The sequence below is a fragment of the Ananas comosus genome, linkage group 19 (assembly GCF_001540865.1).
Source record: "Ananas comosus cultivar F153 linkage group 19, ASM154086v1, whole genome shotgun sequence".
NCBI classification, from domain to species: Eukaryota; Viridiplantae; Streptophyta; class Magnoliopsida; order Poales; family Bromeliaceae; genus Ananas; species Ananas comosus.
Window position 1 is genome coordinate 8011426 of NC_033639.1, and position 23595 is coordinate 8035020.

At 33.1% G+C, this 23595-nt stretch overlaps 1 protein-coding gene across 4 annotated transcripts; it reads right to left on the minus strand.

Annotated features, from left to right (window-relative positions):
• On the minus strand, positions 3113-10112 carry LOC109724939 (uncharacterized methyltransferase At2g41040, chloroplastic). 4 transcript variants are annotated; one of them, XM_020253932.1, is made up of 9 exons: positions 9846-10105; positions 8928-9028; positions 8709-8849; positions 7752-7833; positions 7402-7595; positions 7003-7114; positions 5590-5703; positions 5365-5512; positions 3113-3269 (listed from the first exon to the last, which is right to left on the minus strand). In XM_020253932.1, exons 1-8 carry the CDS (start codon positions 10041-10043, stop codon positions 5375-5377), a joined length of 1080 nt encoding a protein of 359 aa, XP_020109521.1. In that variant the 5' UTR covers positions 10044-10105; the 3' UTR covers positions 3113-3269; positions 5365-5374. The 4 variants fall into 4 exon arrangements, 3 of the variants coding, with proteins under 3 accessions (XP_020109521.1, XP_020109522.1, XP_020109520.1); XM_020253933.1 differs by lacking the exon at positions 3113-3269 and adding an exon at positions 3297-3538; XM_020253931.1 differs by lacking the exon at positions 3113-3269 and having other exon boundaries at positions 5243-5512.

The following is a 23595-nucleotide window of genomic DNA, read 5'->3' on the forward strand; positions in this document are numbered from 1 at the left end:
AGTTTACTATCTAATCTTTTAATTTGTTTGATTTGAGTCAGTGAACTACACTTTACTTAAATGCGCTGTTTATTTTTACAATTTCAGTTAGTATAGTTCATGCAATTTTCACAACTGTACATTTATTAAAGTAATAGAAAGCAAATTAAATTTTAAATTCAAATTGTCATTGACTAACTCAATTAAATCAAACAAATTGAAAAATTGAATAGTCAAATCAAATTTTTAAAAGATTAAATAATAGATTCAAAATGGTCTATAATTTTGAAAAGTTTTATACATTTTTACCTAATTTTTTCTCCCCATTCTCTATTGTGTTTTGGAAAAAAAAAACTTAAGTGCGGAGCTCCCCAACGACGTATTGTTAAGGAGTCCCAATTCGTCGCCACGTGTCACTTTTATCTCTGTCCAATTATTATAATCCTACTCTTTACGGTTTAAATTTCTTTTTAAATTTTAGTATTAAAAAACATCCAACGAACTACTAGATAGATACAAAAGTAACACGTGTCAACAGATCGGGAGTCCCCTAATGAGACATCGTTAAGGAGCTCCCTACTAAAATTTTATCCTGCTTCATTGGGAAGCTCCCTACAGAAATTTTATCCAGCTCTTCGCATCCAAACTAGAATTTTCCAGACATTGTCGGGCAAAACAAGCACAAGATTCAGAAAAAGCGAAGGTCATGCATGTACAGTTTCTTCTTTCTCCTTTTTTTTTTTTTCTGGAAATGAATGCCATAAAATAACATGTAACCCTCAAATTCTCTTCTACTGTAATCAGACTTTACACTCAGCAAACCCATCATCATTGTTGCCACCATCCTCTTTAATTACTTTGTTGCTTTTTCACATATATATATATATATATATATATATATATATATATATATATATATATATATATATATATTATATTATATATATATTCTTAATTTGGATGTTTGTACTTTGCAGAACATGGTCTAATTAACCAGGCCAGATATGCTTGTGAAAAGTAGAGTGTGCAGCAAACCTCGTGCCTTTCTTAAGCATGACATTTTCTGAGAAAAGAAGGAAATTAAGAATTAAAATCTGAAGTTGCTTATCTTCTTTAGCAAATAATTATTATTGTGCTCTTCCATCTCATAGCATATTAGCTGTCTCTCTTCCCCCCCCCCCCCCTCCCCCCCCCCCTCTTTTTCTCTGTTTTTACCAATAGCAATATTACAAATTTTAAGATCTAATAGCAGGAGTTCCACTAAAAAGGTACCAGATTCTGTTGTATAAAGAAATTTTGAAAAGATTTAGTATATGCAGTATGCTCAAATAACACTTTATTGAATGACACTATACCTTACAACAGAGCTAAATATGTTTTTCATCTCATGATAGAGATTGAAAGAAAATACAAGGTGACAACCTACTCCCCGCAAATGACCAGAGGTATTGAATTCAAGTTTAATTGAAAGTCCGCATCTTGCGCATATTAAAAGTTTCGACCCCAAAACATGAAGCAAATGTTGAACATAAAAAGATAATAACACAACGAAAGCAGTTGTTTCTTAGTTGTTTCGTAATTCTCTATCATGATCACCTAAATTTGGCTGCTGGAATAGTTTTACTACAAAAACTAGTGACCAAACTTAGAAACCTTCAATGGCGACAAACTAAATATATATAAGAAAAATGAAATTCTAAACTCCAAAAGTAAAGGCTCCAATTTCTATGAATTGAACCCATTAGGGGTCATATAACATAAGTATCACTATTGCTTCTTCGAACAATCTAATTCTCAAATAATACTTCTGTAGAATCTCCGGGTAAGCCAAACAATCTAGTTTACCAATCTATCATTAGAAAACACTCTTCCTAAATAGGCCAGTATGGGGGGAACATCATTTCCTAGATTAGATTAAAGTGAAAAGAAAATTGGGTTTTAAAAAAGGGCAATTTTCAAGATCAGTACATATAACTGCATCATAAAATTTCAGTGGTATTATTTGTTAAATTATGATGGCTCATACATTAAACACCATAGTAAAGTAAAATAAATGGTCTAGATCATAATTTTATATAGATCCACCACAAATACATAAGTGGTTTGGAAATTTCATGGGGATATATTCCACCACAAGTATACTGTCACCAAGTACACATATCCTAGTCAAACTTGGTAACAAAATAAAAAGGGAAATAATCAAGAACACATAATAAATGTTATTAATTATGTTCATGATTTTGTTCTCTCTCTCTCTTTTGAGAACAAACTAATCAGTAATCACACACCTGGACCTTTAACAATCAATAGCAATTAATTTATGTCCATTCATACACCTTCTGGAGAGATCCTTATAAGCTTCCTCATCACAAGAATTTAATTTGAGAGAGAGAATTGATTCTACTTATATTCTACAAATTAAATGTAGAATGAAAAGAAATAACAGTGCAATTAATGCAACAAACTAGTCATCAATTCTCATTAATATTGGCATTCCATGATGATGTGCATTTTCTTCACCCAATTCCACAGGTGTTCTAAGGCAAGTGAAAAAAACACAAGGGGGATTTATGTAAAATCTTGTTTCTTATGCTCTAGAACTCAACAGTAATTAATATTTAATTTCCTCTTTTTTTTTTCCTTCTATTTTTATCCTGAAAATGAGCTACTTCATGCTCAACTTTTCATTGCAGTGGACCAGCTACCAGATTGAGAAAAGAAGCAAAAAAAAAGAAAAATAGAAAAAAAGATGATGATGATGATGATGATGATGATGATATTCCTCCAATCTAAAATAACAAAAAATTTAACTTATTTTCCCTAAATAATAAATAAAAATGTATAATAATCACTAACTTAATTTGATGTAATCATGCACTCACCAGAATATCAGGCCTAAAAAATCGATCTAATAGAAAACAGCCACACATCTACCCAACACTAAAAGAATAGTTTGTGATTATAACAAACAAAAAAAGAAAATTGATTTAAGATTCTCATGAGTACTGTTTCACTGCATGCGCCGCTGCAACTTCCTGATCTCTACCATTCAAAATACAAAACCTGGAAGGCTTGGGCTCGAAATTCCACCTCCGTCGCAGTTGGCGGCTCGACGGCCGAATGATTGCCTGCACGACGAGGGCTGCTCTTGTCGACCGAGACTTCGTTTGCGGAGGCAGAGGCGGAGGCGGCGGGCGGCATGGGCAGTAGTGCCTGTTGCTGGTGCTCCTGTGCAGCTTGCACCGGAACGAGCCAGGGTGCGTCGTCGGCGCACAGAGGCAGATGTTGCGCTTTGCAGAAGAAGAAGAAGAAGAAGATGATGATGATGATGATGATGATGAGTTTATTGCAGAAGCCATGAATATATGGTGGTGGTGGTGGTGGTGGTGGTGGTGGTGTATGTAGTAAGTAATATATAGTAGTGTGTTAGTAGTATATGTGTGTGGGGCTTTTTTGTCTAGCTATTTGTAACTGCTTTTGCTTCTTTGGTGGGTTGGTTGTTCTCCAGCACTTTAATAAGTAGGTAAGCAGATTACTGCAGTTTTGTTGTTCACTGTAACTGCACTGACAAGGGGGTTTTCAGAAAAGTTTTGAGGAGAAATGGATAAATATGGTTAAGATCTTTTGATAAAAACGTACATAACTTACGTGAACTATGGACAAAATTTTGATTTGGCTATCCAGCCTATCAAAATTTTGATTTCAATTCATTTGATTTGAGTCACTCAACGGCAATAATTGTGAGAATTGCACGAAATATGCAAACTAAACCTATAAAGATAAAACGATGCATTCAAATTTTAAAATCAAAATGCGGTTGATGGAAAAATTGAAAGGTTGGGCAGCAAAAATCAAATTTTTGAAAGGTCGGTTTGAAACTATTTTTTTTCCTAGAAAATCCAATTGAAGCTATCAAACTTACTTTTTGGTTGCTATAAAATTCAAATTTGGAAAAAGAAAAGGTTGGTTTGATGGTTTTGACCTAGTTGGGACCAGCTCCAACCAACAAGTTTTCTCCATTACAAATGTAAAACTCTTTATAACTATTGTTTCAACAATGGCTTCACATTTGCAAACAAAATATAATTCCCCCTAATAATTATTTTCTTAGTTATCTTGCTTAGATTAGGAGGATGATTAGGATTAATGTCATAAGCTATTAATGTCATAAGCTAATCCTTCTGCTAAATTGGATTTCATTTGAAGCCCATAGTTTGAGAGGCACAGAAACCCACAGTTGCAATGAAAACTGTGGGCTCTGAAAGAGTAGGTTCATGGAATCCTACTGACACTTACCTTTCCTATTCATGTTACTTTCCTGTTGTAGAGAAAATGTCACAGAGCCACATGCACCTCAAAATGCATTAAGCATTATACAATAGGCAAATAGTAGTTAGTGAGTGGTTTGACTTTTCAAATTTCACGCATAGCATCAAATTTGAACTACTGTATCCAAGAATTGCTCGTGCCGATCATGCCATACCATGCTGAGGCTGTGCCGCTTGTGCCATACCATGCTGAGGCTATGCCGACATGTCAAACAAAACTATGGCGAACGGCATAAAAAAAACAAGTCTTTTTTAACATTTTAGATTATTTTTGAATTTTTTTGAGATAAAGAGATTGTATGATGGTTTTTTAATCTTATAAATTTGCTAACTTTTTGGACCAAATAATTGGACCATATATAGTGAAAAAAAGTACAAATTTGGAGATGGCTCCCAACTTCTTTTATCTTTTTTGATCTAGTGATGATAGTGTCTTCTTTCAGTTTTTTTTTTCCCGATCAATTTTGATTATAATTTCTTCTTTGTGAATATACTTTTATATCATGTATAAATAGTATTCATGAGTTGTTAAGATCTACAATTCTATTCTACAGAATAGAGAACTCTACAAAATATTAACACTTGAACTACTTTTTAAGGCATCAAGAGATATTACAACTCTCTAAGAAACTACTTTTTCATTAAAAATTATTTTTTTAAAAAAATATCTATACCAATCCGTGCTAGTATGCTAATTGCGTGCCACTGGCACAGAGGGCCGTGCCGACATTGGCACAAGCCTGTTGCTATGCTGTGCCGTGCCGGCATACCGGTACATCCCGTACCACTGACACGGCAATCCTTGCTGCTCAACGAATTTCACACACACGCATAGCAAGTCAACAGAATCAGAGCCACTCTGATCTTCTAATTACCAGAAACTTTTATGACAAAGAAGAAATAATTGTCGTAATCTACCAAGTAAATCAGGAACATTAACAGTATCAACGAATTTTACCTCAACTTTTATTTCTTGCCTTGTCAATAAACAAAATTAACCAGTTTCTTGTTGATATACAATTACAATACTTACAAGGAGAGAAAATATACAATGTACCTGATTGAGCTCATGGCTTTTGCGCCGAGAACATGATAAAAGCCCTCTGAACTTTGCTGCTATAATTGATTAGCCCGCACGATTTGCACAAATCTTTGATCTCTTTCTCAGTAAAGTAACTGTAGCTATTAGTGACTTGCCCGAAAAGCTGCAATATATATCAGATAAAAGTATTCAGTTCAACTGATTTTGCATGGAAAATGTGACTTGCAATTAGCTAATAACCTGTCTGAGAGGCCTCAGTGCTTCATTATAGAAGGGAGTATTCAATGGCGATGATAAGAAGGTAGTGGCCACGAAGATGCCACCACTTCTTAGGACCCGACTTATTTCAGCTACCTGGTAAAGATCATTGGAATCGTTGGTCTTGCACTAAGTAACCAAAATGTCATTACATTACAACATGTTATTTGTCAATTGAATAAATTCCTATCAAACTTATCACTAATTACGGAAATACTAACAAATTGTACCTTGTTACTCGTTTTGATTGAATCAAAACCAAAAATTGGTTACTCCATTGTATTTGTGATGATCCTAGTCTGATGAGATACCTCCAATGGCATTCACATTGTATTCTAAATCAAACAGATCTCACACACTAAGGCATAAAAGTACAAATTTCTCATGGATTCAGGATCTCTAAAAAGTGTTAACTTCAGGGATTTTATCTTATTCAAATGGCTGGTTAGTACCCAACCCCCCCCAAAAAAAAGTGTTCACAATACAACATAAATCCTCTAGAAATAACCCTACTCAACCTCATTCTAAAAAACGTTAAATCTCTTGTGCCATAAAAATCCCGACTCCCAAGTCTAAATATGGCAATCAATCGTCTGCAACTCCTGCCTATCTGCTTGTGTAAGAAATCTTTCAGCATATTTGTGCCCTTCTTGTGAGACAATTATACTACTATTTTCGACAAACTTCATCAGACCTACCTGGGAAGAGTTAAAAATTTCATGTCATATCATGACCAACAAATGGAACAATTTTTCCATCTGTTATCACTAAATTCGCTAAGCCACAATGGTTGAAGAAATCAAAAACAACCAAAAGGCTAACCTATCATCATCAACATAAGCCAGAATTAAATTGATATTAAATTATCATAAAATTCCGTAGAGAAGTCCTGAGATTCCAAGATAATTCTAACTGGAATTAAATTAAGGTCTGATTAAACACATGATGGTGGTGCAAAGTCCATTGAAATTCGAACCAACAAATGAATATAAAAAAAGAACATTATCCTCTCCAAGATGTGTATTTTTAATCAGTAGATCAAGGCCATCATCCTCTTCTAGATGATAAAACAGAGTGGTTTTATTACTAAAGATTCTTTTGGCTTAACTACAGCAAGCAAATTTGCAACTCTATCATCTGTTTTGCAAACTTCGAAAAATTCTTTAACTGATAACAAAATAATCGGGCGTAATTATATTGATTTGTTAATAACAATGATAAATTTCTTTATCTCCCAAGTCCAACCTGAACAAAACACTGCTGATACATCAGACACTTTCTAAGTTATACTTTTGTTTATTTTGATGCCATTCAAGAAAGGAAAAAAAAAAAAAAAAAAAAAACTTAAGCATGTGATTTGTTTCAATATATAAAAAATAAGGAATGTATGCTTACTGCATTTGAAGGAGAGGGCCAACAATGCAGGGCAGCACCTGCATGAATTGCATCAACTGAACATGATCTAAAAGGAAGTCTTGAAACATCTGCCCTTACAAGAGCAAGATTGCTGTAAACAGTAAAAAAGGAAAAAAAAAAAAAAAAAGTGCATAGTTAAGGCACACAAAAATTCTAGCACAAATTTGGATTAAAACTACAATCGGATCATACATTTTGATAGATACTATGATGCCATTGAATAGTAATTTCTAAATTAGAGATATTTGCAAGGACCGAAACTGTCCACTAGTAGTAGCAACTTGTTGAGTTTGAACCATTAGCTAATGACGGACTATTGTAGTGAGACATTATTAGTCCGATATGCTCGATTATTTAGTATGATAAGAACCCACTTACGTATTTAAGAGAGTTTCATCTTGCTTAATGAATTCGTAGCATTGGCGAAGCATATTCTCCGAAAAATCCAAGGCAATAACAGCAGAGTAAGACCCAGATTTTGCAAATTTTCTAGAGAATAAGCCACTCCCACAGCTCACATCCACGAGCAGACCACCAGCTACTGGTTGGAAGTAATCTTGAGCCATCTTGAACTGCCAAATCCAGCGATAGACCTGTTAGTTTGTTCGTTGACGCATGGATATTTCTATACCGTGATTGTATGTGAATCATATCTCGGTATTCTAATTCAATTTCTTTGTGTTCATGATGATGCCAGAAAGCCAAACTACAATAATCACAGAATGTACCTCTTCATCAGGACCAGGGAAGCCACTCCGGTTGAAGTTCTGACGCCATCCTCTTTCATAAAGAAACGAGACTAGTGGGCTCCTATATAAATGAGGAGAAAACAAAGGTATGCGGTAAGCAAACATGACTTGTTTAACATTCAGATCCCAAAAGGCAAGATGTAGTTTGATGGCAAAGAGTCATGGAAGGAAGATAAAAAAGGATAACTCTGTCAATCATTAAGACGTCTAACATGACCTAATACTTCAGTTATGGGGTGGGTATGTCTTTACAAACTTTCTTCTTTTATTTTGACTAAAAGACATACAGTGATTCCTTATGTAATTGTCTACTAAAGAGAGGAAAGGTACAGAGATAGACACAGCCGGCCCTAGCATATACCGTTGCTACACGAAAATAACAATTCATACATCTCTCACCATCATGACCTATATCAAAAGAAATACATATAACACCCTACAAAGAAAAAAAATAATAAGAAGAAGAAAAAAAAAGTACTAATTACTAAAAGAAACACTCCAACTAAAATCTCTGTGATTCATAACTGCGCAGAATTTGCTAAGCATACTCTTGGAGATTGCGCTCTTGCACGTGGCCAAATACGAAAGTTAGAATCGTATATCAATCTTCCTTTATCACTAAAATGATAAAAAAGAAACACGATTTACGTACTCTAATTCTTTACATATTGGTCATGTCAAGAATCAAGATCCTCATGCTAATACAGTCTTAATCTAGACCACAAAGGCTAACATTGACTATAATCATAACTAAAAGCTCCAGCATGCTCAGAGGCAACAACGTCAATGAAGGCCCTGTCATGAGTCAACTCCTACATACAAATTATTATCAAATTTACTTCAAATACATTGAACCCAAACTCAGAGCATGCAAAACAATCGACAATGGATAGCAAAATGGAAAAACAATAGCATTTAAAGAGCTTCTTGTTAAACCTAAATAGCTCTGTTCTAGCAGGTTTCACTTCACTGTACTCCGTAGTTCCTGAAGTAATAGTAAGGTCCAAGAAGACATCTTTACTCGTAAATGACTTGTTGCATTTTGCACACTTGAATCCAGACCTATAGATCGCGGACCTGCAGAGAATTTTAACTTCTTAACCAAATACTCAGAAGTCAAACAATCAAATGAATAGAAGAAACATCAATACATACAAGTTTAAGCCCGAAGGTCCTTTTCTTATCAGTGGCTCATAGCAAATCGGGCATGCAAGGAAGTCGGTTTCTAAAGAACTGCTGCGCCGAACATGAGTTTCCTGAAAAGAAGTCATCTCATGAGAATATCTCATTCAACTTTAGCCCAATTACACTTCAGCACCTGAACTTCATAAAGTAATAAAACCTAGATAAATTTTTAGTTTGTTTCAACCAATCACCCAGTCACAATTGCTACTATATTTCTTGTAACTAATTACAGCATGTGTTATTAAACTTGGCCCACTAGAAGTGAAGTTCATATCACCTGATTTCATTTTTTGAATATCTTCGACGAATTTAGAGGTACTTGAGTAGACTCAAATGTTGGGGAAAACTAAAAAAATTTGCAATGATTGAAGTGAATTGAAAGTTAATATAGGCTTCTTCTTTTTTTTAACTATCTCTTTTAATTTTGAGTGACTAAGTGTAATCGAGCGAAAGCTGAGGGATCCAGCAATTTTTCCAGTTCCAATATGCAGAGAACACATTTAAAATAATTGCAAGAAAGAAAAATCAAGCATGTAAGTGAAAATTAGATGTGAAATTCTTTGAGTAATCAGCTAAAGCATGTTAATTCCACTCTATCAATCCTCCTCAAAATGTTTATCTCAACCACTTCACACGTCGCACTAAAAGTTGAGAAATAAGCGCAATACTATTGCTACTCCCACGTGTAGTCCCACATATAGTCATATAATCAAACGTCTAGAGCGCACAACCAGACACGCTTAATTTTGTCTCGTTCTCGTGCAAAAGTCGCATGCACGGATCAATTTAAAGGAGCAATTTTTGCACAAATTGGGGCGATTAGTTGGATTCTAAGAAGGAATAACGAGAAAAGGATGGATCTGTGAAGGCTATCCAATTGGAGCGCACCGTCTCTAGAGCTGCAGCGGCGGCGGCGCGGGCTCCGGCGCGCCGGAGCAAGCGAAGAGGAAGGGTGCGGGGGCGGAGGCGGAGGAGCCATGGCGGGGGATCGGGGCGGAGAGGGAGGAGAGGGTTTCGCAGGGGAGCGTGGAACGAGCGATGGGAGGAGGAGAGGGTTGGGGACGACGCCATTGTTGCCACCTCCATTGCTCTCTCTCTCTCTCTCTCTCTCTCTCTTCCTTCTCTCGGAGATGGGAAATGGGGATCGTTGGGTTTTTTTTGGTGGGCGAAGGATCTTCCACGTAGGACGATGTGAACGGTTGATATTGGGTGGGCACACGTGTGATGATGCGACTAGGAATATTGAGGGAGATGGACGGCTCTGATGCACGGAAGATTTGGTTCCATTGCATTGGTAGGGCTGGCAAATGAGCGAGCCGGCTCGCGTTTGACTCGTGTTCGACTCGATATTTGACTCGCTCGAGCTCAACTCGAAATTAAATGAGCCGAGCTTGAACAAAAAAAAAGCTCGAAATTCATTTTAAGTCGAGCTTGAGTGCTCGAAAAGCTCGAAAAGCTCGAATATATATATATATATATATATATATATATATATATATATGAACTACTATGCTATCGAAAGTATAGAGATCTGTGCTTTCGATTTTTTGATTCTTAGATCAATCACTTAAATCGTTTTTATCTTTGATTAATATTATTATTACCTTGTAGGACCACTCAATCCTAAGAGCATTATTTAATCCTAAGAGAAACCACAATCATCCCAACCATACAATTTTTAATCAAAGGTCAAAAATTCAAAAACATCAAATCCTCTATATTTTCGATAGCATAGTAGTTCTACACTATATATATATATAATATAATATATATATATATATATATATATTATATATTAAAAATATATAAATATAATATATTTTAATTATATATAGGCTGAGTGAATAATCTTGAGTTTAGTTAAAATTGGGCCAATATGTTGGCCCATAAAAACAAACCCAATAGATAAAATAAAAAAGCAAAATTTTACTAAATTTATATATTTTTCCTTTCTTTCTTTCTTTCTTTCTGCTTCTTCTTTCCACGAGGCTTAAATTTCAATATGTTTCTCTCTTTCTCTTTTTCTGTCTCTCATCCTAATGTGCCAAGCGGAAGCCCTCTAAGTTATCAAGTATCATCATATACCCGCCGTTGCCTACCTTGCTATTAATTGTATGCTTTAGAAAATATACAGAATATTTTTAAAGTAAAAATTATTATTCATATATAAATTTTAATTTTAGTTATATATGATTGGATAGTTTAATCCAATATTTATCTATATAATTATTTATTTTGACTGCATAACGAAAATGAATAATATAGAGATTGAAGACGGATGAAAAGACATGTGAGACTGAAAAATATAGATATTCAACTCATAAATTATTTTTTTTCATATTATAATATTATATTTCATATAATTATTTTGTACTTTAAACTATTAGACATATTTTTGTATCAAATTATAGATAATTGTTCTATACAAATAAACTATTGATCGTATAATGTGTAGAATTTCAAGCGTCTCGTTTAGGGCTCGAGCTCGCTCGACTTGAAATTAGGCTCGCTCGAGCTCGGCTCGAATTAATTTCAATCCAAGCTTGAGCTTAAATTTAGGCTCGAAATTAATTTCAAGCCGAATTTGAGCCGAGGTAAGCTCGCTCGAGCTCGGCTCGTTTCCACCCCTATGCATTGGTTCCCATGGGATTTTTTTTTTACATAATAACCCCATAAAAAAATTATATTTGGCTAAATATTATCTCTTTAAAAGCTATAAATCATTCTTTCTTATAATTCTCCATACACAATTATTCTAAGGTATCATTTGGTTCCAGTATAAGCAAAAACTATTTAGATCAATTTTGCGTTTTGATTAAAATTGTGTTGTTTCTGGAAATAGAAAAAATAGCATTTGGATTAAAAAAAATAGTGATTAGTTATATATAAAAAATAATAATATTACCCATCTTATTATATTTGAATTTAAATTTTTAAATTTTATATTTATATTTTTAAATTTTATATTTTAAAATTTTAAATTTAAATTTGAAAAATATAAATATCAAATTTAAAATTTAAAAATTTAAAATTTAAAATTTAAAATTATAAACTTTAATTTTGAGATTAAAATATAAAATTTAAAAATTTAAAATTTAATTTTTAAAATTTTAGTTTTAATTTTTAATTTTTAATTTTTAAAAATAAAAAAAAAGTGGTGGAAAACCGCTATTCCCACCCTTAGTGGGTTATCCAAAAATAATAATTTAATATTAATTAGATTAATTAATAATTTAAATATATTAATTAGATTAATTAATGATTTAAAATTATTAATTAGAGTTTAATTAATCTTATTTTTGGTTGTTCCGGGGATAAGGGTGAAACAGCAATTCTAAGTTTATACCAGGTTATATCATCTTATTTCAGCTACCCGAGAACTACTATTCTAGAATATGAAAAATAATATTTGGATATAAAAAGGGAGAAAAAAGATTATTCCACCTTTTATCTCATAACCAAACTGGGTATAAAGGTACAACCCTAACAATCCCATAAGAATCCTATAACATAATTTACTTATGAAGACGGTGAATAATTTATAGCTTTTAAAGTTTTGTTAAAGATGGTAAATAATTTATCGTTTTTAAAATTTTATTTCACACCATCCTTCACTTGTCTTTCAGTCATAGTACTGTGGTGAGCCAAAATAAAGTTAATTTGCAAATTAAAAGGGCTTTTTTATATTTAGCCCCCTCAAAAAAAAATCTACAAATAGCTTCATAAAATTTATATTTGTAAGATTAGCCTTATTCCCACCACGTAAGCGTCATGCGAGTATTGATAGCGGCACAAATAAAATTGAATATGGTAAATCATTCACTGTATCGTATTCCATTATTTTTGTACTATGGTATTATTTAATATTTGAGGTTTTGGATTTAGAAAGGACATCGTGAATCATTTACCGTATCCAAACACAATGAATGATTCACCGTATTCAACTTAATCTACCGTCATGCTTACGTGACGCTTACGTGATAGGGATAGGGTCAAATTGTACTATTAGGTTTCCGGTCCTGGATAAAGAAATATGCGATTAGGATGATAGTGATCTCCTAGAATTAAGTGGGCGGTTGATTAAATAGTATGATCTAATATGTGAAAATGGTCAAAATAGTAGATCTAATGGTGAAAAACTCTATAGCACTAAGCGTTTAATACTATAGATAGTATAGTATGTTTATATATATATATATATGTGTGTGTGTGTGTGTGTTTGAGAGAGAGAGAGAGAAAGAGAGAGAGAGAGAGAGAGAGAGAGAGTGTGTGTGTGTGTGTGTGTGTGTGTGTATATTTTGTAGTAGCTAGCACAAGATATAGAATAGAAACTTTTCAACAATAACATGTCAAGGTTCATAAACAAATTTGCTATAGTTCATCAAAGAAGAGAAACCAAAACTTGAGAAACAAAATGCCAAAATTTGTGGTGGTCAAAAACGTAAAAAAAAAAAAACACTAGATCATCTTCATGCATGCATGTAACAAAACATAAAATATTGTAAGATCCTCAGTGGTGCTTGGATTTATGATCTCCAGGGCCATAGTAATCAACATCAAACATTGGCAACCTGTGTTGCACTCCTCCTCTTCTAACCCTAGAATATTCCCTTCTCTTCCCCAACTTATAATCATAATCACTTCCATGCACCTCTCCATGAGAATCTCCATCTCCAACACCATTAGTTTCTCCTCCCAGTACCATAGTGCTACTCTCCTTTTTCTAAATTAAAAAAAAAAACAAAAAAAAAACAATAATAATAATAATAAAATTAGTACTTTCTCAAGTGTATAAGAATTTGATTCCAAGTAACATAGCAATGAATTAATACTCACATTGATTCCCTTCCTGGAGCTATAGTAATCCTTTTCCTTCAAATTGATAGCTAATTAAAGAGACAAAAATGGTTAGTTTAATTTGTTGCATTTTTATCTATACTTTAAACAAAAATGAACCATCTTAAACCTTTTTTTTACCTCAAAGAGCAAAAATATACATATATATATATACCTTGAATTGATATGGTGGATAATAGTGATAGTAGAAGAAGCAAAAGGATAAACACCAGCAATAGAGGAGGCCTCATCTGAGTAATAGCTTGAGCTTCAAAAGTGTGAGAAAAGGGAGCCTTAAAAAGGGTGGGTAAATATTAAATTGTAATATTTGTAGGCAAACAATAATGTACAAAAATAAAGGTAAAATAATATTATTGTCCCTTGGGTTTTATCTCTCCTTCCTAATCCATATAGTGTATAAAATATACACTATATGGCATACTTAAAATGCCTACATTTCCCTAGACATTTAACAAAGCAAAAAAGGATACAAGGCTCCATAATTTATCTAGTCCTTGGCTGGTGTTTATTAGTACAATTTTGAGCCTTTTGTGAAAAATGTTTCCATAATTTTTGGACCTTGTTTACTCATAAAACACAATGCCACATAAGAGTTTAATTAGTATGCAAAGAAACTAAATTAAGAATCACTAAAGATTGAAAGAGTATTCTTTGTAATAGTTATATGCGACGTATATATATATATATATATATATATATATCATAAATCAATATGGCATATATATGAGATAACAAAGAATATAATCAATAATATAAAATCTTTTAAAAAAATTTGTTCTCAATAGTACTATTGAGCAACATAGAGAATTTGAAATGAGCAACATACAAAATGGGTGACCCCTTAAGAAGCGGGGTGACACAGGACTATTTAGGGCACGTTTGGTACTGAGAACCATCTCATACCACTAAATAAAAAAGAAATTAATCATGGGATAAAAAAGAATATATATAGAGGTATATTTTTTTCATTTTTCGGAAGGATCATAAAAATTATATTTTAACTGATTTTTTACAAAATTTGCAATGTAATATTCTTTACAAAAAAAATTGACAACTATTTTACTATTGCACTTTCTCACTATATGTAATATAATATCTCCTTGCGATAGCTTTGAAATTTAGTGAATCTTGATACAAAGCTTCTCATAGTAACGCTTTTCAAATAATATTTTATCAGGCATTAGTATACTCTATCGTAGAGATAAATAATTACAGAGAGACTAAGTCTTATCATCTTTTTCCTTTTATAATACTAAATCTCGAAAGTGATTGACTAAACCCTAAAACCCTAAGAGTTGTAGACTATGTAAACCCTAAGAGTTGTAGACTATGTATTTCTCAGTCTTTTTTTTTTTTTTCAGCTAACCCTTTTAAACTATTGAGTATGTAACCTTTATTTTTTATTTCAATTAGGAACCAACAATCTAAATTCATATTAATTTGATAAAATAAGGTCACATTAACTCAGATAAATAATAGCCTACTCATATAGATCACGGTTATAGTCCGATAGCTTCATGTTAATCTGAATACAATTTTTCTTTTTTTAAGTTTCTGGATCAATCTAGTCACATCCCCCTGAATGTTAGGATGCCGAATACTCCAAAAGGGAGGTAGCAAGCGTGTGTGCAAGGATAAAGTGTAGGTGTATATAAAGACATTAAGGGCGATGAGATTGGGCTTGGCACGATGGGCACGCAAATGAAAGAAGAGGTTAGGGACCTAACTGAAATAAAAATATACATATATTAAGGACCAATACTACAGTCAATTTTAAATGTTAACAATCTAATTGCAAAAAATAATAAAAAAAAAAGCTAAAAATATATGTAACTTATCTCAACTATGGACCATTTGGATCTATGTACCCAGCCTTCTAACGTATTTGATTTTAATTAGCCAACGACACTTTGACTTCAAAACTTAAGCTAATTTATTTAATTTCAAAATCAAAGGTGTCATTAACTCATAATTCAAATTAAATAAATTGAAAGATTAGATAGCAAAATTCAAATGGTCCGTCATTCACGTGAGTTCCCTACATGTCTATCCAAAAATAAAAGCTCGAGGACCACAATAAAACAGAATAAAAGTTGGGGACCAACCGTGCAGTTTACCCTTTATTTTGATCGTTGACCTTTGCTTTGGCCACTTGCGGACACGTGTCGTTCGCTGAGTGGGTGTTTAGTGGTGGGGGCCAAAATGTGTGTGATGGACCGCACCATCCCCTGTGTGCGGCGTGTCCCCACTTTGCTCGGCAGCGGTCCGTTGGGTTTGGTGACTGTGCTGGGGCCTAAACAGTGCACCTTGTCTAGGAATAATTGCACAAAACCCCCATAAGTATACTATATTGTAAAATGGTACCCGTAGCATTTTATTTTCTCTTTGTATAAACTTTCGTTTGCCTCCACCTTGTTTGAGAAACTTTTATTTTGGCCCTTGCTAATAACATTTAGTGACATATTAAATAGGATATTAATTAAGATATGACTAAAATACAAAAAAAAATTTATAAATATTCAATTTTTTACTTTACCCTCTGTCTTTTAAAAATTTTTGTTTTACTCTTTTAGAATTTAGAGGTGTAACAATTAATTAAGCACTGTTATACTTTTGTTACTATTTGGTACATAAACTATCTAGCATGATTGAAAATTTTATTGGGATACTCATTATATCCTTAAAAATTATAGGAATGTGAACGTATGAGAATCCTATATATTTTTTTTACATATTAGATAACTTAATGAAAAAGATTTTTGACTATTTACGAATTTATTTTTCTTTTTTCGTCATTTCTAAGAATAAAATAACTATATTAGTAAGCCATTTTACATAAAAAAAATTCTCCAGTTTTGCGTTTTGACAAAAAATGGGCTATTTTTTTCCCCTTTTTACATGTTCGAATCGAAATTTTAAAAAACTGACTGAAAGATCTCTCCTTGCTTTCTTTCTCCTCCCACTCTCTCACTCCTCCTTCTCCGTCGCCCCTATATTTTTATTTAATATTTAAAGTGAAACTTCAATGTTTTTTTTTGTTTCTTGGATGAGCTTGAACAATTTATAATTTGCTCAACCAATTTTTGACTAATCTTGGGCCAAACTATTAATTTGTTGAATGCGATCTACAATACCAATTAGTTTTGTAGATCAAAATTATAAATTTTGAGAATTTATTACTAAGGCGTTAGGGAGTACGAATTTTGGCACACTCCGTGCGAGCGAACATTTCTCCTTAATTTCTTCCTCCATCTCCCTAGAAATGTGGTGTTGATTTGATATGCAGATGTCGTACCAGGCGAGGACAGATGTCTTAGAACGCTCATATACAAAATTATTCTGTGTACAGAATGATCATATTGCTCGTCCAAAACAGAATCAGAATTAGTAATCCTAAAGGCGACAATCCAGAATATAGCATAAAATTATTGAGAGAAAAACAAAAATATTATAGATAGAACTTGTCTAACCCAAAAATAATGTGACTTAATGAGTCCAGCTACTATACGATCGATAGTACCCAGCTTTTAATACTATCGAGTTTTCTGCCGTTAGATCTACTCTTTAATCATTTTCACCCGTTGGATTGTACTATTCAACTGACCACCCACTCAACCCTAGGGGACCACTATCATTCTAATCCTATAATTTTTCATCCAAAAATTTTTAACTCGATAGTAAAAGAGTTTAAATATTACTAATAGTATTCCAGCCTAATATGAAAAATTCAAAAATCTAAAAGCATTTATAATCTTCTCTCCTCCAACACTTTAAAATTATAGTTAGAATCGTCACCGGAAAAGTATATAGCCCATGTGTTTTTTTGGTAGCGGTTGCAATATAATTTTATAATATATAAAAAAATTAGAGTCACTTTTAGAATTTTGACAAATGTTATCAGTACATTCCTAATAGAGGGATAACTCTTACCTCCATTGATCTAAGAATTCACAAATTTAATAAACAAAAATAAAATAAAATTTGATAAGACAGGTGGGCAAAGATGAGCCTATACTCTTCCAAAAGAACTAAATAAAAAAAAATTTAAGACTAAATTATAAAACGAAAATTCTAATTGTACACTCCAAAAGAAAGGTATAGATCGTGCGCTATCCTTTGCCTTAAAATTCACAAAAATCTAAATAAGTTTAGAAAAATAAAATAAAATTTGATGCGACAAGCATGGAATGACGATTTTTGGATGAAAAAAGTGTGAGATGAACACTCTACTTTTGAGTGTAAATCTCTCTTATACTTTATCATGTGTCTCAAATATCTCTTTATATAAAAAATTTAAATTAATAATGTCAACCATGCTCTTTAGTTTTGTCTGAAACAAATTCTTTCATTAGGATTTTTTGATAATTTTAACGATGACAAGTTAAGATATATAGCATTTTTTTTTTTGAAAGATAGGTAGCACGCTACCCGCTTCGTTTATTTTATTTAGAAATAAACTTAGCTAGAAATATGAATCAACTATTATTCGAACTTGGGTTTCGAGTACCAACCACCAAGCCCTTTGCCACTTGCTTTAGGGACGGTCGTGTTTGAGATAAAAAATATGAATTTGAATTCAAATTGGGATGTAGAAGGAAAGAAAATAAATTATAATTTGATTGCTATTTTCCTTAAAAAGGGACAAGGAATCAACAAGGAAAAAAATAAAAAATATAGTATTACCTTATTTTCAAAATTTTTTGAATCATTTTCTAAAATAAAGTGGTCCAAAAAAATCACTATAAATTGGATCATAAAAAAAAATATGTCTTTTAGGGAGGGAAGGTTAAAAAAAAAAAAAAAATGAAAGAAAAAAGAAAAAAGAAAAAGGAAAAAAGAGAGAGTGGCTGGCAGGAGGAGGCTCAACTCCCTCTCCCTCTGGTTCGTACACAGAGAGAGGGAGTAGGGTCCCCTCTCTCAGGCCAACCAAAAAAAAAGAAAAGAAAAAGAATGAAAAAAAAAAGAGAGAAAAGAGAAAGTAAAAAAAGAAAAGAAAAGTTGAAGCACGATCACGATGACGACAGCTACGACGATTCTGACGACGACGACGACGACGGTGACGACGATGGCGGCGGCGATCTTGGCGACTTCCCCAACGACAATCACGACGACTTCTACAATAACAGGAGATACGCATGCATACGCATAGCGTAAGTGCGATTTTTTTGTTGGTTTGATCAACCCGACCATCTTTGTGATAGGTTTCGAACCGATCAAATCTGACATTAAATCGTCACTTCCGCCGTGCGTATATATTGTTAATCTCTAAACCGTGCGGCCATCTTCGTGATAAGCTCGACATGGTCAAAATGATTGATGGAACCGGATGTTTTACTACGTAAACCGTGCGGCCATCTTCGTGATAGGCTCGACATGGTCAAAATGGGTGATCGAGCACCATTTATCTTGTTACGAAAACCGTGCGACTATCTTCGTGATAGGCTCGACATGGTCGAAAACGTAAACCGTGCGGCCATCTTCGTGATAGGCTCGATATGGTCGAAAAGATTAATCGAACAGCCATCTTCGTGATAGGCTCAACACGATAAATCAGGGTACTTGAACAAAATTATTAAATTTGAAAACGGCAGATATCAACCATTAAAAATTATTGATTTTGAATCATTTCGATCACTAGGTAAATGATATCAAAAAATCGCAAAAATTATTTTCTAGAAACTTCAAATACCCTAGATCAAGTCTAACGGAGCCGATCGTCTATTCGAAAATTCCATCATCGAAAACGGTTCAGGAGCACGGAGGCCTTCGTGCTTCTATGAGCAGAGTAGCCCTGCTCTTTTGAATCATTTATTTAATTTTTAAAATTTTTAATTTTACTAGCCAATTTTCTAGTTAGTTTAATTTGAATCAGTGAACAATACGTTGGGTTCAAAATTTAAGCTTATTACTTACTTTTAATAAATTTACAGTTTCAAAAATTTCACAAAGTATATGAACTAAATCTGTAAAAATGAATGACGCATTCAAATTTTAAAGTTAAAATACCGTTAACTGATTCAAATAAAATAAACTAAAAAAATTAAATAGTAAATTTAAAATTTTAAAAAATTAAATATTTTAACTCAAAACTAATTTAGTTTAAATAATTTCCGAATGTTTTTACATATTTTGTCACAGGGAGCATTAAAGCAAATATACCCCAAATCCAAAAAAAAAAAAAAAAAAGTGCACGGATTCCAACGAGTGCAACCGCGTCCAATCCCGCCCCACTCCTGCTGCTTGCCCCAATCTCGAGAAGTTCATCTCTCGAACTTCCCGCTCTATCCGACGGCTAGAAATCGCTCCCCCGTGGGGCCCACACGTGGCTACAAAGAGAAATGGGTTAATTGCGTACAAGTTCCCGCAAACATAATAAATTACAAATACATTCCTATAAAGTTCAATTTTTATAAATTATTCTTACAAAAGTCCTAATATTTTCAAATATGTTCTTGCCGTTAGAATTCGTTAGAAAAGTTTAGTTAGTCATAGGTTAAATACTTTACTGTAGTTAATTTTTTAGACATTTTTATACCTTTTTTATATTATACTGTTGTAATTTTTGGAGAAATATATTTATGATGACAAAATTAAAAATGTAAACAGTTTTCTAATGGTTCTCTAACTGTAACAAACTAGAGGGCTATATCTGAAAAATATTAGGACTTTTGCATTAATAATCTATAAAAGTTGAACTTTATAGGGATATATTTATAATTTACAATGTTTGTGGGGACATGTATGCAATTAACCCAAGAAAAATGCTTTTAAGTCTCCACTCCATAGTACCCAAATAAAGGCGGATTTCACACTTTTTTACTTTAGTACCATATAATTTAAAGTGTATTACTTTAATACTCTATGATTTTTCTTTTTCTTTTTCTTTTTTTTCGTCAACACCTTCGTTAACTCTCCATTAAATCATATATAAAAAACTTCAAATACAACACCTATAATTTATTGAATATTCACTTTAATACCCCGTGGTTTATTGAATTTTTTTACCTTGGTACCTTAGGGTTTTAATTTATCACTGGTATAACAAAAAAATTAATGAAGGAGATAACAAAAAGAAAATGAAACCACAAAATATTAAAGTGATATATTTTAAATCATAGAGTACTAAAGTGAGAAAGTACGAAACTAGATATTTGAAGCTGTTCCTATTATTAATGTGTTGATCTACACATGTAATCGGTTAGAGTTTAGAGTTTAGTGTGTAATAATAATGGTGCTTAGAGTTTACCAATAGAGTTTGGGATTTAGTAACTAATATTTAGAATATAATAATATATAATCATCTCATCAGTAGCATTGTAGGGTATCTTTTTAGTGTACCTGTAGCAGCACTCTATGACAAAAACGCATGGCGTCTCCAACCAATCAAATTATTCTTTTTAAGATTTATCCATCCCATCATAATTTTTCAGAAAAATATTTTATTGTATTATTCTCTGAAAAGAGGAGATGTGATGGGCTAAATATAGATAATATATCGTAGTTACTACTCTAAGGCGCTGTTTGGTTTGATGTAAGTAAAGGGGTGGAACTCAAGTTCCATCACTGTTTGTGTTTATTTTGTTGTAAGTCAAAAAATGATATAACTCAAGCTACGTTAAACGTCCATTTCACTTATTCTTGACCTTTTCCTTTAGTATCAAACTCAAGTTCCACCACACTAAATTTTTTATAAAAAAATTATTTAATATTCAAATCTAAACTTTACTTCCTCTAGAATCGGGTTAGAGTTACTTTTTTTTTACAATGGATTAAGATTACTTCCAAACAATAATGAGCGATTTAATTATTTAATAGATTGGATTTTACTATGGTAAGCTTACCACTATATTTAAGAGGTAACGAAATCTATTTACTTACATCAAAATAAAACAGAAGAAGTGATTGAATTTAATTTTCAGACTATACAAGTTACGATAAAACAAACAATAAAAAAATAATCACACTTCAGAAAAATTTAAACAATACTGCATAGCCATTGGATCTGAAGATTCGTCAATTCAAACGCGCCCCCCCCCCCCCCTCTATAAGGACTTGGGCTTTTTTTGCATTTAGCCTCCTGACAAATTTTTATTTTAAAAATAGCCCTATCAAAATTTAATTTGCAAAAATGGCCATGGGCCTGCCATGCAGGTGCCAACGTCAGCGCCACGTGGGCAGGGCCGGGGCCAGTGTGTTAAGTTGAACACGGTGAACCATTCACACACGGTGAATGGTTCACCGTGTTTCATATTTGTATAAATAAATAAAAATAAATTATGTATATATATAATTTATTCGGGTTTGGATTCGAATAATATTTCGGATATCCATACCCATTGACATTCATACTCCCTATTCCTCTTTTCAATATTTATATTGTAAAAAATACGTACTAGCTTTAAACGCGGTGAACCATTCACCATGTTTTGACACGGTGAATGGTTCACCGTGTTTAACTTAACTACCGTCCCCAGCCCCGCCCGCGTGGCGCTGACGTGGCGCTTGCGTGGCAGGGGCATGACCATTTTTGCAAATATAAATTTGCTGGGATTATTTTTAAAAATAATTTTTTTTCAGAGGTTCAAGTGCAAAAAAGCCCTGATTATGCTTGAAAATATTATAAATGCAGCTGAANCCCGCCCGCGTGGCGCTGACGTGGCGTTTGCGTGGCAGAGGCAGGACTATTTTTACAGATATAAATTTATTGGGATTATTTTTAAAAATAATTTTTTTAAGAGGTCGAATTGCAAAAAAAAACCCTAAGAACTTCCTCCTCTCTCACATGCGAAAAAAATTTAAAATAATAATTACAGACCAATCAAATTGTTATTTTAAAATTTATACTTCCCATCTTAATTTTAATAAAATATTTTTCTCCGAAAAAAATTGAGGCATGGCAGGGTCCGACCATTTACTGTCCCTCTTTATCTCTTCCTTTTTCTCTAGTGAAATTTGAGATGAACCGGGTCCACCACGTCATCTCCAAACACCGTCCGACTCATCTTGCATTTTTTTAACTCCGGATCCGCAGACTACCGTTCAAATTATGACTACATCACTGACTGACTGTCCCTAGAGTAAGTGACAAAAGACTAGGTGGTTGGTATTCGAGATTTTAAATTCGAATCCTAATTGATTCATATTTCTAGCTAATTTTATTTCTAAATGAAATAAACAAATCGGATAGCGTGCTACCTATCTCTCTAAAAAAAAAATAAAATTACGACCACATCCATTGCGACCCGAACTATTAGCCTATCAAAGGAGACTGTTTGGTTTAAAGTTTGTAATATTTTAAAATTATTATATATTTTAGGCTAAAATATAGAAATTTTTTTGTCAATATCTGTCTTTTTATTTTTCTCCCTCTGTTATTGAAAAACTTATATTTTATTCCCTTAAAAAATAAAAAATATTCACACGTGAGTACGCTGTGACAAAATGATCAAATTGCCTCTTATCTTTTTTGGGGTGGGCGTGGACGGAGAGGTGTGCGAGGGCGAGGGTGAGGCGGCGGAGATGGGCCAGGGCATGCGTATGGGTGTGGATAGAGAGGTGGGCAAGGGCGAGGCAGCGCGACCAAGGATGAGGAAGAAGGAGGGTTTTATGGATATTTTGGATATAAAAAATAGGATATAAACGGAATCTTAACGGAACACTGATGGCTGGGATCAAAGTGAACATTTTTTATTTTTTAAAAGAGTAAAGAGTTGATTTTTGAATAACGAGAGAAGTAAAAATACGGGTATTGATAGGGAAGTCTTTCTTAATTTAGCCTATA

Excerpts from the sequence above, each read along its gene's own strand:
- LOC109724939 (XM_020253932.1), bottom strand. The coding sequence starts at position 10,043 with ATGGAGGTGGCAACAATGGCGTCGTCCCCAACCCTCTCCTCCTCCCAT. Across the intron at positions 7,596-7,751 it reads TCCCTGGTCCTGATGAAGAG|TTCAAGATGGCTCAAGATTA; the intron begins GTACATTCTGTG and ends TGGATTTGGCAG. Across the intron at positions 7,115-7,401 it reads GATGAAACTCTCTTAAATAC|CAATCTTGCTCTTGTAAGGG; the intron begins GTAAGTGGGTTC and ends TACTGTTTACAG.